Source organism: Carassius auratus, chromosome 13, assembly GCF_003368295.1.
Source record: "Carassius auratus strain Wakin chromosome 13, ASM336829v1, whole genome shotgun sequence".
Lineage (NCBI taxonomy): Eukaryota > Metazoa > Chordata > Actinopteri > Cypriniformes > Cyprinidae > Carassius > Carassius auratus.
This window is the reverse complement of record NC_039255.1, coordinates 4063039-4078481: the sequence shown is the minus strand read 5'-3', so window position 1 is coordinate 4078481 and position 15443 is coordinate 4063039. Positions and strand designations below refer to the sequence as shown.

The 15443-nt window shown below is 39.3% G+C and overlaps 3 protein-coding genes across 3 annotated transcripts; 2 read left to right on the top strand and 1 right to left on the bottom strand.

Annotated features, from left to right (window-relative positions):
- Positions 1-116: 116 nt before the first annotated feature.
- Positions 117-1696, bottom strand: LOC113113220 (beta-2-microglobulin-like). The gene is made up of 3 exons (XM_026279388.1): positions 1656-1696; positions 895-1178; positions 117-793 (listed from the first exon to the last, which is right to left on the bottom strand). The coding sequence occupies exons 1-3, from the start codon at positions 1694-1696 to the stop codon at positions 672-674; spliced, it is 447 nt and encodes a 148-aa protein (XP_026135173.1). The 3' UTR covers positions 117-671.
- Positions 1697-4063: 2367 nt separating this feature from the next.
- Positions 4064-5947, top strand: LOC113112382 (hereditary hemochromatosis protein homolog). Its single transcript, XM_026277924.1, has 4 exons — positions 4064-4350; positions 4671-4940; positions 5060-5332; positions 5411-5947. The coding sequence occupies exons 1-4, from the start codon at positions 4299-4301 to the stop codon at positions 5623-5625; spliced, it is 810 nt and encodes a 269-aa protein (XP_026133709.1). The 5' UTR covers positions 4064-4298; the 3' UTR covers positions 5626-5947.
- Positions 5948-6384: 437 nt separating this feature from the next.
- LOC113112381 (zinc finger CCCH domain-containing protein 6-like) lies at positions 6385-15238 on the top strand. The gene is made up of 12 exons (XM_026277923.1): positions 6385-6837; positions 9233-9443; positions 9526-9648; positions 9731-9953; positions 10098-10231; positions 10309-10437; positions 10525-10639; positions 10775-10884; positions 11194-11411; positions 11771-12198; positions 12308-12481; positions 13041-15238. The coding sequence occupies exons 1-12, from the start codon at positions 6752-6754 to the stop codon at positions 14516-14518; spliced, it is 3429 nt and encodes a 1142-aa protein (XP_026133708.1). The 5' UTR covers positions 6385-6751; the 3' UTR covers positions 14519-15238.
- The last annotated feature ends 205 nt before the right edge of the window (positions 15239-15443 follow it).

The following is a 15443-nucleotide window of genomic DNA, read 5'->3' as shown; positions in this document are numbered from 1 at the left end:
CAGTTTTTAGGTTTCAGGCTAGAAAACTTTGTACAAAGATTATTCTCAAATATTTTATGAAAGATGAAACAGAACGATTTGAAATACTATTTTTACTTTATGCAATGTGTGTAAAATGTCCATAAATAAATATTCCCATTTTATTCAATGTATATACATACAGCTACACTGCATCTAATTTGCATATTAATGTGTTCTTGGGGTAAACCATGAGAAGTGTTATTATGAGAGTTATAACTTTGCAACATTTTCATAAGAGTATCTCACATTTCATAGGAATATTGATTTATGATTTTTTGCCCCTATTGTCTTGTTATTGACTTATTAACAGCTGTTTGTCCTGGTGTCCTCTCCAGAAGACATGCATTAAAATTATGCCTTGTTTCAAAACAAAAACTCATATTCTGATTTGAATCCCCATAAGATTTTTCTGAGATGTTTATTTACAACAAACATTTAGAAAATTATTTCAAATTCATTATTAAAGAACAAGGAGTGAGTGTTTTTGATCAAACCTCTGAATAGGACATTCAGACTTAAAACTGTGGCATGTAGAGAAATTCATTAAAATATAATGTAATCTAAAGAAGTCAAGCGTCTATGCCAGGATCCCAGGAGCACAAAATTCACAGATGCACATATACACTGCAGTTTAGTCTTTGAAAGCACCTTTATAACTGAGAGCGGCCTTTTCTTCTTACAATCAGAACAGAGACCATGATGCCCAGCAGGATGCTGGGAGGTAGTGAATAAGCCCAGTAGAGATGTGATGTGGATACTGAAAACTCAGGACCTTGAGAAAACAGCAGACAGGTTTATTACTGATTCTATCAATGTATTCCTTTTAGAACACATTTTATATTTCATAATTTCCAAAAAAGTGACCAAACTTACTCCACTCTGTCATTTTAGGTTCAACCATACTACTGTGTCTCACTTCACATGTGTACTTGTCTCCATACTGTGGGGTCATATTCATATACTTGTACACTCTGAAGGTCCAGTCTTCCCCATACATTAAGTCAGAGGTCTCTGCTTTCACAGTGGACTTTTGGCCATTTAGATAAAAGTTTATTTCAATGTCACCAGGGTAAAACCCAGTCGCATAGCAGTAAAGGACGTTTACTTTTCCTTGTTCTTCAGGAAACTCAGTATACACATTGACTTTAGGGGGCGTACTGCATGAAAAAAAGAAGTCAAATAAGAAAAGTAGAACAGTAGTTAAAGAAGAAGTTTGCTTCAGTTACAAAATGCATATATACCCTGAACAAAATTATAAACGCAACACTTTAGCTTTTTTATATGTCCTCAAATATTCTTCACAAATCTGTCTAAATCTGTGTTCGTGAGCACTTCTCCTTTGCCGAGATAATCCATCCACCTCACGGGTGTGGCATATCAAGATGCTGATTAGACAGCATGATTATTGCACAGGTGTGCCTTAGGCTGGCCACAATAAAAGTCATTCTAAAAAAATTTTATCACACAGCACAATGCCACAGATGTCGCAAGTTTTGAGGGAGCGTGCAATTGTCATGCTGACTGCAGAAATGTACACCAGAGCTGTTCCCCATGAACTGAATGTTAATTTCTCTACTGTAAGCCATCTCCAAAGGTGCAGTACTGTTCATCCAACTGGCCTCACAACTGCAGACCGCATGTAACCACACCAGCCCAGGATCTCAACATCCTGCATCTTCACCTCCAAGATCGTCTGAGACCAGCCACATGGACAGATGCTGCAACAATTGGTTTGCAGAAGCAAAGAATTTCTGAACAAACTGTTAGAAACCGTCTCAGGGAAGCTCATCTGCTGCTCGTCGTCCTCATCGGGGTCTCGACCTGACTGCAGTTCAACTGACTTGAGTTGGCAAATGCTCACATTCGATGGTATCTGGCACTTTGGAGAGGTATTCTCTTCACGGATGAATCCCGGTTTTCAGTGTATGGCAGACAGTGTGTATAACGTTGTGTGGGTGAACGGTTTGCTGGTGTCAACCAGTGGCTTGCTGATGGATAGAGTGGCCCATGGTGGTGGTGAAGGTTATGGTATGGGCAGGCATATGTTATGGACCATGAACACAGGTGCATTTTATTGATGGCAATTTGAATTCACTGAGATCCTAAGGCCCATTGTTGTGCCATTCATCCACGACCATCACCTCATGTTGCAGCATGATAATGCACGGCCTCATGTTGCAAGGATCTGAACCCAATTCCTGGAAGCTGAAAACATCCCAGTTCTTGCATGGCCAGCATACTCACCGGACATGTCACCCATTGAGCATGTTTGGGATGCTCTGGATCAGTGTATACGACAGTGTGTTCCAGTTCCTGACAATATCCGACCACTTTGGTGAGTATGATTTCACCAAGTACAACATGTTCCTGGATCAACATCCTTGTTGATCCTGGAGCAACATTCCAATCAACCACTCAGAATTGATATATAACTTTTCAGGAAATATATGTTTTAGGCTTACAATCAGGGTCAGGTGCTTCTTCACCCTTCTTAATCAGTTATCGATTTCCAATGATTTTAGGAATAAATTATGGGTAGGGTAAGGGGTAGAGACTGGCTTAAGTATACATTTTGGACAATAATGTTGATCCAGGATCATCAAAAGATGTTGATCCAGGAACATGTCTTACTTGGCAAAAACACGGTTACCCAGCAACTTCACACAGCCATTGAAGAGGAGTGGATCATCATTCCACAGGCCACAATCAACAACCTGATCAACTCTATGTGAAGGAGATGTGCTGCACTGCATGAAGTAAATGGGTTATCCCCCCCCCCCCACCAGACCCCCCAATACAGTAAAACTGCACATTTTAGAGTGTCTTTTATTGTAGCCAGCCTAAAGCACACATTTGCAATAATCATGCTGTATAATCAGCATCTTGATATGCCACACCTGTGAGGTGGATGGATTATCTCAGCAAAGGAGAAGTGCTCACGAACACAGATTTAGACAGATTTGTGAACTATACTTGATAGAAATAGTCCTTTTGTTTACATAAAAAAAGTCTTGGATCTTTGAGTCCAGCTCATGAAAAATGGTGCAGTGCTGCATTTATAATTTTGTCCAGTGTACATATTCAGATAAAGAAAGGAGGTAATGTTGGTTTAGAATGACATCATAACAGATTACCCAAAAGTGATTTTGATGAATTTGTTTCTTGTTTGAGTTTCTCTAGGTAATCAGTTTGTCGATAAAATCCTGCTAACACCTCATACATGCAGAAGGAGCGATCACTGCCTTCTAAAACTGAGAACCCAGCGCTTGCACTGGGACGTAACACAAATGTGTTTTTTGCCTGGTCGAAGTACGCAAATGTGGCTTCATTCACCAAAACAACCACTGCCTGGTCTGTGGAGCCATTCTCCATCATCCGTGTGTAGGCCAGCACATTCACTGTCTGGTAGTCTAAAAAAACATAACATATTCATTAATACTCAAGGCCAAGACTAAGAATGAGAGAGAACAATCATAGAAAATTAAACATTCAATGTTTAATTTACACTGAAGAAATCTTATTTTCTTCATATTCTTAAACTAAACCTGCAAACAATACCACAAGTCATTGCGTTCCATTTAATTTCACTCACATAAGTATGTTTACATAAAAACATTAAAACATTTATTTAACTCTCATGTTTTGCTTCAGGTCTCAGAGAACCTATGATCATTTTAAGCTGAAAAATATGGAAATATACAGTATATAACAGTATTGAAGTATCAGTTTTATATTCAAAACATTATACGTATTCAAATTAATAAATGCAATGAATTTACACATGCTAAGACTATCTTCTTCCTGTTGTCTAAATGATGCATTACTTCCTGTTGAAAAAGAAGGATGAGAAAACAAAACAATATTTTAAAATACCCGTCCACATGGTGATCTGAGGAGAAAGCAGAAGTATAAACATGAATGTCTGGATGATTTCCATGTGTGCAGTCCACACAGTTGTCTTCAGAAAGTAACTAAAAGCCAATGTCTTCCTGTTAAAACAGTTATACTGTAACTGTTCTTCGTCACATGATGTCTTGACTAGTTTTTTTTTCTCTTTTATTTTTTTCTGTACTTTCACTTTTGTTATGCTGTGGTTTCCTTTTATAACTCTGAATTAGTTTGTTTTCCTAAGAATTTTAGTCATATAAAGTGATTGCAAATATAAAACCGGCAGTCGCAAAATAACTGTAGGCTACTGTACCGTTAGCAGCGATATAAAACACCTACTTTCAGTTTCCAAATTTGGCTTTAAGTGTTGTGAATGTTGACAAAACAAAATGCAAGTTTTTCTCCTCATCATGGCTTTTTTAAACACCATCCTTGGGGCAGGTATTGATTTTTTTTTTATCCAATATATATATATTTAATATAAAATACTGTCAAACAGTTATGTTTTATTACTTTTAAGAGTTTTATGTTTGTTTGCAAGCCTGAGTGTGCAATCTAGAAATATTTCAACACTGCAGTAAAGCAAACATAATATCTGAATATTACCATCATCTATAAAAAAATAAAATAATAAACTCAACACCTCAGTCCAGACTAAGACAAAGGCTAAAACAGATTTTAATGGGCTTTGTGCATAATTTAACTTTAATCTTGAGCTACTGAAAGTCAGTAACAATGATATTACACTTGGTTTATTTTAGAAGAACATGCATACCAGCAGTTCATTGGATGTGCATTTAACAATGAAGGGCAAGTAAGCCGTTTCTGGCGCTATGGGTATGATGGCAGAGACATCATGCACGTGGATTTGGCGAAGGAAGCCGTGGTTGCTACCAGTGAACCAGGTCAGCTTTTAGCAGAAGAGAGAAAGAGCAAAGAATACATTAAGAGAAAAGAGGCACGACTAGTAAAGGTGTGTTCTGCTGTGAAAACGGTCTTCCTTAAGTCCAACAACTCCCTCTCAAGGGCAGGTAAATCAGCAGTATGAGTCTACCACTGTAAATTGGATGCTTTTGATGCACATATATAACATGCCATTTATTTGGCTTCACATTGCTAATTTAATAAACAATTGTTAATTCAAATATAGCAAAACCTGCAGTATATGTGTCTTCTGGAGGTGAAAAGGGTCAGGAATATCTTAAATGTGCTGTGCATGGCTTCTATCCAAACATCATTCGAGTACGTTGGATCCAAAATAGAAGGCCAGTCTATTTTGGTGTATCAACTACTGGAGTACTCCCTCACAAAGATGGCACTTTCCAAATGATCTCCTATCTTAGCCTTAGTAACGTAAGTGCGCAGAGTGTTACCTGTGAGATCGAACACTTAAGCATTGATGGGATACTGAGGATAGTCTATGGTAAGTCAAGCACATAAATAATTCATATGAGCATAATGATAATTATGTGAAAACTTGACTTGATCTTTTGTTTTTCAGAGGAGAAATCTTGGCTTCTATCAAAAATCACAGACATACTTAAGGCATTGGCGGCCTTTATTCTCGGATTTGCTTTACCAGTGTGCATTACTGTACTATTTATAGGCATAAGGCAAGAAACGACAAAACCACCCGAGGACAAGATAGAAGACACAAGTGATGAATCAGAAGCATCTTTACCATTGAATTTAATGAATATTTCTCAGGAAACATAAGATAATGTAAGGCGTGTGTGTGACTCCAAACCATATTATTATGATGATTAATACTGCTGTTGTTATTATTGCCATAGACAAGTTTATTTTCATATTTGTGTACTTAAACTAATTTATTTACAGGCAATCACATCTCCATTAAAATTAAATTATTTTGCATAGGCCTACTAGTTTTTTGGATACTAAGCTTGTTCTTCACAGCTTAAAGAGTTTGTACTTTTTTATTTTGCATAGTCCACCATAAATACATTTTCAGTATTGTACTATTTATGAAATAACCCTCACTTGCAATCATTCCTTTACACAAAATAAACAGGCTATTTATGACCAATGTATATTGGTATTGCACTGGGAATGTGAGTTATATATATTTAAGCTTTTGTATTATTAATTTTTTTATGTATTTAGGAACTGCACTGACCTATTCAATATTTATAGTCTTTAAAAGTATGAATTTATATGATTTTTTGATTATTGAATTCCAAGGGCCAAGTACATAGCAATGTTTAAAAATATATATATATTTTTTTATTAAATCAAATGCCAAAACAGAACCGTTAATAAAGTAATGAACATCGGGATATAAATAGTGCGTCATCCTAGCACGTACGGTGAGTTTAAAAACGATGACGTTCTCAATAGCCAATAGTTTAACAGAAAATTGGTTTCGCGCTTAGGCGCCACCGCTTCAACCAATAACAGAGCGAGTCGTTGTAGCTTTAAAGACAACGATTGGCTCCGCTCACGAACTGGGCGGGACCAGTAGCTTCTGCAAGATCCTCGCAGCCATTTTAACGAAAGTGTTTGCGGGCGCCATGTCTGTGGAAGATCCCGAAAAAGCCTTCGAACATAAACACAATATTCTGCGTCTGCAGTCTCGCACCAGGGCATCTGTGAAACCGCCGGGGACATAAACAAAGCTGAGGGTATCAAAGCTGTGTTGAGACAGCGGTAAACATGAGAGCGGATATAATGTCTGTTAAGCGTCTCACGTGTTGTTGAGACGCGTAAACCGTGAGTTTTTCCTCCAGACTGTCAGTAACGTTATATCAAAACCTTCATCCAACGAGTGACTGATGCTCCTCACTCTGGTTTCGGAGAAGGGCCAGTTCCGTTTCCAATCATCATGGCTTTTGTGAGCCTCTTCTCCAGTCCCCCAAGCCCCGTACTTGACAAAAACATGACAGACTGTGAGCTGACAGGGGAAGAAAGGTCGAGTAAACATGTTCTTATCTGCAAATGCTTCACTGTGTGCGTCTATCGAGTGAATGTGAATCTTGTTTTAGTTTTTTCCAACGTCAAGTACGTTTAGGCTTCGTTTTTGGTCTTTTTTTTTTTTTTTTTTTGGACAGGCCTTCCCCACAAGTAAACATTTTCCTGCATGCACTTTCATTTTAATATATGTTTCAGAGTGACACTGGTCATCTTTGTCAATTTCCATCGCTTTCCCCATTTGTTCTGATTAAGGATATTTGTAGGAGGCTGTAATTCGTTATTATAGTAATGATGATAAGTCGTTTGAAGGCTCTTAAATATGTAAATAGTCTTGAGATGCCCCGCCCACTCACGTTCCATTTGAACGCCCCGCCCACCTGGGAAAGGAAAACATGCCTGGGATTCATATGACAGGACTGTTGAGGCATTGTTGAGAAATTTTAATTATCAGCCAGTGATTGGAGGCTCTGTAGGTTGGCTTAAGATTCATCTGCCCACTTGATTCATGCAGACATTCATTCCTGGTCTTTTTGTGCACGATTCATCATCAAAATTTTTATAATTTCACACAGAGCGTTGTCCATTTAAATCAAATGTCATTGTCAGAAATAATGCTAAATAATGTAATCGTTTCTCAACACACAACAAGATAGGCCTAGATAAAATATTTTTCAAGTTAGGTATTAAATATCTAGGGCATTTCTTGAGGGTTTTTATGTCCTGGTTCTTGAATAATTTCTGACCCCAATTCAGATACATTTATATCCTATTCATTGCACTTAAGTTGACAATATTGGCAGTGTTATTGAATAAAGAAATTGCTGGCTTGGCCTCGACAGCATCCAGATCCTGCACCTTGTATCTCTGTGTGTGCATTACCCATCGTTTATTGGTCATATGTTCAAAATCGAAAAATGCAGCATGGTTAAAATATTGTAATTATTTTGTTTCCTTCCATTTCCCTTAATGTCAAACACAGAAGATGCCAAGTTAGTTATCAAACCAATAATCACCTACAAAGTCACTACATCATCCCATTTGCAAACGCTGACTATTATTAACTATTTTGTGTTTTTAAACCCACCAGAGGACCATAGTGGCATCTTTTGCATTGTCCATGCTTTGTCAATGTATGTTAAGGCCATTTATTTAGCTGTGTAAAAATCCAAGAGATCTTGGTTTCCTTCTATAGTGTCATGACCTAGTTTGGCAAAAACTGAGAGACCTCCAGACTCTCAAGCCTTGTCCAAATACCCACACTTGCGCTCTTTGCACTTGACTACTTCTATGATGTATTTCCTGTATTTGGCCCAAGTGTTCAAGTGAGGATGAAGACCACAAGTGTGTTCGAACCTGATGGGACACACTTATAATGTTGTAAAAAAATTATTTTTGATTTATTTTAAATACTTTGCATTTTAAAATCAACTTCTAAATGTCTGTTCAGTAGTCCATATAACATGACAATATTAATTTGTGGTGCTTCTAATTAAGTGATAAAAAGCAGTTCCAAATGTAAATATACATATAAATATTCTAATCTATGTAGTAATAAAATGTGTAGCACTTAGTTTTACATCCAAATTATATTTAATATCTCAATTATTATTAATATTTAACTTGCATTGGAAAGGTTTCTGTGAACTCTCGCGATCTTGGCAAAACGTCTCGCGATTTATTTCCACAACATGATGCATGATGGGATACACTAAGCCTTGAATACCACTCCGGAGTGGGATTTGGTTTGCGTTAAGAGCACTGTGTTTTGCTGTTTTTAAGATCTGGACAGTCTTGCACACTGACTTGCTGTCATGAGCATGCGTTCTCAAGTGGCCAAGACAGCAAGTGTGGGTATTTGGAGAAGGCATCAGTGTAATTGTGTCTTCTTGCTCTCATTTCCGACTTTGAAGATCTGTAATCTGTTGAGAATTTGACACCTGGCAAAGCAAACATCCGTTTTGATTTTAATCCAATAAGAGTTTGCTCCATGCATTATGCATTTAAGAGGAAAGCGTATGCTGCATGATTACATGACTCTTTAATTTCATCTTCATGTTTTAAAATGCTGTGTGCATTTCAAGCCTACGGTCTCCAGGACAGAATAGACACTTTTTTTTTTTTCTTCATTCTTTTCCTATTTTTCCACTTTGCTTTTCTATAGAAGTTTTAAGTTATAGCTTATAATTTGTCAATGCATTGCTTCATGCTCTTTGTGGGTGGTTGCTTCCTGGCTCAAGTCTTTAAAAATGTTCATAACAAACCCCTAATTCTGAGTATGAACAATAATAGTGATGATGCTTGAATACTAGTTTTGCTCTGAATATTTAGTCTTTTCACTGATTTGATAGCATTTTCCTGGCTATCCTCAAACATGCTTGTTTTGATCTTACAGGGAGGATGGAGAATTGGAGGATGGAGAAATAGATGATGAAGGCATAAGCATAGAAGAAGTGAAGGAAGCTAAGGAAGAGCCTGAAGAGGTCGAGAAAGACAAAGAGAAGGGAAAAGACAGAGAAAAAGATGACAAGTCACACCGGCATTCGCGAAAGCGACACAGGAAAGAAAAGCGACGGTCGAAGAGAAGGAGACGAGACCGACAAAAGGTACTTTCGTTCGTAGTATCTTTTTAATGCAACTGATACTAGTACATTTCCTCACCTCTTTTTCTAAAATTTTCCAATTCAGCATCATTCTCCATCCAGCGGATCCAGCTCGGACAGCTATGACTCGGATCACGAGCGACAAGACAGACCCAAGAGCAAGAAGAGCAAAGGAACATATCGCGACCATGACGGAGAATTGGCGCAGGTGAGTTCACGATCAGGTACTAGATTTGAAATTTCATTATCAGCAGCATGCAATTAAATTTCCTTTCTACCCACGTCTCCAGCGGGAAAATGAATCCGCAAAACCGCCGAGATCAATACAGCACAAGACCAGCGATTTGGATAAATACAGTGACTACAGTGAAGAAAAGTACGACTATGATGAAGACGATGATTTCTCTGAGGAGCTGTCTAAATACAAACATGCTAAAGAGTCGTCTGGTCATGGCAAAGCAGGGCCTAAAGACCAGGCCAAGAGACCAATCATGAAGGGACAACAACAGCAGTGTATGTTTGTTTACTCTGCTTACAAATATTATAGAAGTCTGCATGGGAATCCATCAGAAGACCCAACATGCTAAACCCTTGATCTCGAGTTAAATTTGGCTTATTTTGATCATCTTTCGACTTTTTCCTTCAATTGTTATGTAGTTGGTGGGCAGCGAGGTAGAGGTCGTGGTGCCGTTGGCAGGGGACGGGGAATGCAGAACAAGAATAAGAAACAGAAGGGCAAGAACTGGGGCCGGGGTCGCGGTCGAGGGGGAGAACATGGTGGAGGAGACGGGGTGAGAACTTCTCTTTTTTTGAGTAAACTGGTGAGGTCTCAGGGCACTCATGTTATTATTGTCTTGTCCTCATACAGGATTCTAGAGGACCACCCAGTTTCCAGAAGAAGCGTCCAATTATGAGCCAGGAATTCATTAATCAACATACGGTTGAACACAATGGGAGGCACATTTGTAAATACTTCCTTGAGGGTAGATGCATCAAGGTAAGCTTATTCCACCCTTTTCACACTTCATTCATTTTATAAGTCAAAATTAATTTGTAAGTGAAACGGGATCTTAATGCTTCACAGGGGGACCAGTGCAAGTTTGAACATGATAATGTTGTTCCAGAGAAGAAGAAAGAACTGTGCAAGTTTTATGTCCAGGGATACTGTACCAAAGGAGACATCTGTATATACATGCACAATATCCTTTCCAAACATTTCTTGGATCTGTTTTTACAGATTAACAGTAAGAGATAATCTTAACATGTCATTAGTCAAAAAAGAAAGTGTTTTCTCTTGTTTGTTTCCCGTTTTGGACCTTGACCCTAAAGTGTATGTGAGTATCCTTGCAAGTTCTTTCACACCGGAGCAAAGTGTTATCAAGGAGACAACTGCAAGTTCTCCCATGAGCCTTTAACCGATGTTACCAAGGAGCTTTTGGAGAAGGTATGAACTAAATTGAGACTTAATATTCAGTTTCCATACAGATACGTGCCCTGTATTCATATTTAAAATACATATAACTTGGGATAATGTGCCTTGCTCAGCTATGCAGTGGTAATAAAATGTGTTCTCAGTAAATATACAGTTCCAGGGTCTCAATTAGAGTTATTTTATCACTTTATAAAAAGTTCAGATATGCAACTTTCACATCTAGCAAGGTTTACATTTTAGCATCAACTCTATCGAATATTGTATGTCACATTCAATGAATAAATCACACATTGGAAACCTAATTTGCGTTGCACATTTTAGATCCTAAATACAGATGAGGAAACTATCAATGAGGATGAGCTGGAGTTAGAAGACCTGAGAAAACAAGGAATCGCTCCACTACCAAAGCCACCTCCAGGAGTTGGATTATTACCCACTCCTGGTCCTGGAAGTCCAACGGATGGAGGCAAGAAGATCCCCTCTCTTTTTGAGATTAAAGTTCAGCCTACTGTGGACTTGGCACAGAAGATTGCTCTAAGGTACTTTTAATGTTTATTGACTTAGTCCTCTTAACACTGACTGTTTACATCTAGAATATTTGGTCAAGTTTGGTCTGTTTACATGGCATATAACCTGATTTAGCATTGTCATTTAGCTTTTTCGTATACATCTATTTACAAGTTGGCAATACCAGTAAATAAATCTTCATTCAACAAGTCAAACTGAACAGTAGATAATTATTTCTACCTACCTTCAAAAAGGTCATTATTTCCACGTTTTTGCCAAACTACTTTAAAATTAAGGACCACCAGTTATTTCAGATTGGCATTGTATGGATTACCTGTTCATCATTATAGACAAGTTTAGATATATGTTTTCTTTCTTGTTTTCATTGCAGGCCCAATTTCTACAACAGTGCATCTCCCCCTGCTGGACAGTTTCAAGGTGGTCCACAGTTTGGCAGTAGCCCTGAGGAAATGCAGGCTGGCAATATTATGTCTTCTCCACCCAATGCTTCCCATTCCCCTCATCCAGGCTCCATAGGGAGCCCTCCCATACCATTTACAGGTCCAGGAATGCCCCAAAGCCCACCAGGCCAACCTCCACCCCAGGGCTTTGGCCAGTGCTCTCCAATGCCACCTCCAGGTCAGCCGCCTGCTTTTCATGGAAACATGCAGCACATGAACCGTCCTCCACTGAATCAACACGGGGCTTCATTTCAACCTGTGCCTGACATGCCAATGAACATGCCTTTCCAAAACATGGGCCAGATGCCCTCAGAGTTCTTCAAGAATTTGTTTAGCAGCCAATCTTTGGCCCAAGGGGGTAGGTTTTCATTTGGCATTATTGTTTCGGTTGTTGTTGTTGTTTATGAAACGTTTGATATTTATAAAATATGAATCTATTCATGCCTTATTCTCTGTTGTACCTACAGATGAGGGACCGATGCAGGACTCCCAGTCACATGGGAGCTCTGATTCCAGTGGGATGCAGGATTTCCTTCCGGCTGTACAGAAGGCTTTGTTTTTACATCTAAACCAAAACAAGCAAGACTCTGACTCTCACAGGAATGATGGACAAGGGTCTGCACCTCCCATCAGAGAGAAAGGTTAGCGTGGGATGTTGGAAATAAACAATTTGAAACAATGATGCTTTAACCCTGAACAATAAAGTGTCTTATAACCTGGAAACAAGTTACGTTTTTGAACTAATGGTCCCATCCTCCTGATGTCAGTGGGTTTTTTTGGGTTAACACAAGTTCAAGATATGTTCACAATTTATTCTGCATCATAAAATAAATCAGTAATATCTTGGTCGATCTTTGTAGCTTTTATATGTCTTGAAATAAGCAGTTGCTAACAAGTAGAACTAAGCTGTGTTAATTTGAGAAAATTATCTTGATTAACAAAACATGTAAGAATCATAAACTTTTGTTGGTCACAGAGCTTATTTTTTGCAATAGTCCAAAAGCCAATGGGAAAATCTTGTTGGCTTTTTTGTCGAGGGAACCAGGGTGATGATTATATATTTTTATTAACTTATATATATAGTCAAATCAATGTTAATATTCATTAATAATTTATTAGCAAAGTTGGTTTAAAATAGTTCTTGGTTCCGGTTTGATTCTGTTTAAATGTTCATATTCTAATATAATTTCTGTTTATTAGATGAAGCCCCTAACTGGTACTCCAGTGATGAGGAAGAGGGTGGAAGTGTAACAGCCATCCTTAATACTATAAAGAAGCAGAACGAAATGCTAAAAAACCAGCCTAGTGCGGGACCAGCCGACCCTAGACTCCAGAAGGAACGAGCTTTGCCCAATGATCCTCGAATAAAAGCTGACCCTCGTCAGCGTCCCCCAGATCCCAGGAAAGACGCTGGAGATGGTGTCGGGGACCCCAGGCTTGCCAGAGACCCACGCAAGATGAAACCTTTGGACTCCTCCAAACCTGACCCTCATCGCCACCCAAACCCCGCCGTGTCCCACAAACCTCCCGCCGGAGAGGATGATGACGAGTGTGAGAGAGAGCTGAGGGAACGAGCAGCATTGATCCCGTTGGATCCCAGCCCTGGAGCCACGCTGCGTGACCCCCGCTGTCAAATCAAGCAGTTCAGCCACATCCGGGTGGATATTCTCCTCCAGCGTCCGGTTTTTGCACAAACTGTGGTTTGGGCTCCAGAGGACCTCATTCCTCTATTGATTCCCAAACAGGAGCCTTCCATAAATCTTCCCCTCCCACCTTTAATCGCAGATGCTCAACTAAACCGTAGCCTCTCCTCCCCACCGGATCACCCTCCTTCAGCAACCCCAACACCTCCTGATCCACGTCTGGCAGCCGCCCGCTTCAAAGAGGGCATTGGGCGACTCGGCAGTCCTCCGGGTAGGACTGCAGATGCTCATCACCACCACCCAGACAAGCCCCTGGACCCACGTACTCACAAGACTCTTGATCCCAGAATCAGTCGGTCTGGAAGCCTGGATTCCAAGCTACAGGGTATGAGTGAGAGTCCATCTGGAGGAGGAGCCATTGACCCGCGGCTACAGCGTGGGTTGTCAAACCAAATGGTTGCCGCTTCGGTTAAGCCCGAGTCAGAAAAGTTGCCCCCTTATGCTCCCCGCCTGGCGTCTTCAAGGGGAGCAGGACTTGAGAGCCCTACTACGTTGTTAGGTGGGATTAGTTTATACGATCCACGCAATCACAGCCTACTCTCCCCGAAACGTGATGGTGAGGAGCACTCTAAAAAGCCGAGTATCCTAAAGCCATCTGTGAAGCTCCCAAGCTCTCCACCACATGGCTCACCATCACAGGGCACAGGAGTGGAAAAAGACCAAAAAAGTCCACTTGAGGACTCTGAGAGCAACACAAGTGGCTGTCCGTCAAATCCTCCTGTGCCTACAGTAATGCCAGCGTCTCCTTGCTCGCCAGTCCGGGCGGCAGCTCCCGCTGTGCACAACTTGCCAATCCAGGCACTAGCAGGACTGATCCGGCCTGCTTACACTGACCCGCGGCAGAACAAACCTGTGGGTCCTGCTGCTGGGACTCCCCAAGAGGATGAGGAGGACAAAGACAGTAAGAAAAAAGACCGACCCTTGAGGGATGTCTTTAAAACATTTGACCCTACCGCCTCTCCATTCTGTCAGTAAACATACCTATATGGAATATAGCTCATGCATTTTACTGTATACTGTACATCTGTTCTTTGTTATCACTCTGCATGTATATGAAGCTTTTCTATTTATTTATATTTGTTTGTACATACATTCTCCACAGCTGCATCATGATCTAACCAGACATATTTTTATTTAGGCTTCTTGTGAATTAATAGATTGAAACAATGTTTCAATTGTAACAGACAGAGGTGAGTATATGAAATATCAGTGACACAATGCTTCTGTTGCTATCAGCGGTTAAAAGGGATGTGTGGCTTAAACTATTCATATTTGTAGTACTCTGTAAAGCTATAGAAAAATATAAATTTTTGCTTAATCCCCACAGTATTTATCATATAACTACACACAGAGTATATATAAACACTGTAATATAGCAGCACTTCTGTGTCACGTTTATGTCCACTGTGCATTTCATCAAATCATTTGTGATTTTGGTGATGAAAAGGTTCCTATGAGATTCCTTTCAGAGAATCTCTATTGTAAATGGTTTTCTTTTTAACACAAGGCTTTTTTTTATGGTCATTGTTTTTTTGCGTAGATAATTCTATTTTATTTGTATGTTTTTCCACAGAAAATGAATTGTTTTTGTGTTCTTTTCCGGTTTGACTGAAATGGTAGAAAGGGAATTTAAATACAGCAGTCACTTTCCTCGTTTTTAATTTGATGTCTAAAATAAAATATAAAGGAATTGAGAGATTCGGATATTAGTGTTTTTTTAGTTGATTGTCACTTATGTGTTGTGAAGTCCAGGACCATTGCAGTCGGCTGAACAATTTCAGTAATTGTTTTAGCCTTCAGGTTAATCCATTTTACTATACAATGATTTTAGAAGGATTGCATCCTCAAAAATATTTAGTCAAATATCATCTGCAGTTATATATAGATATTTAAATCAGAC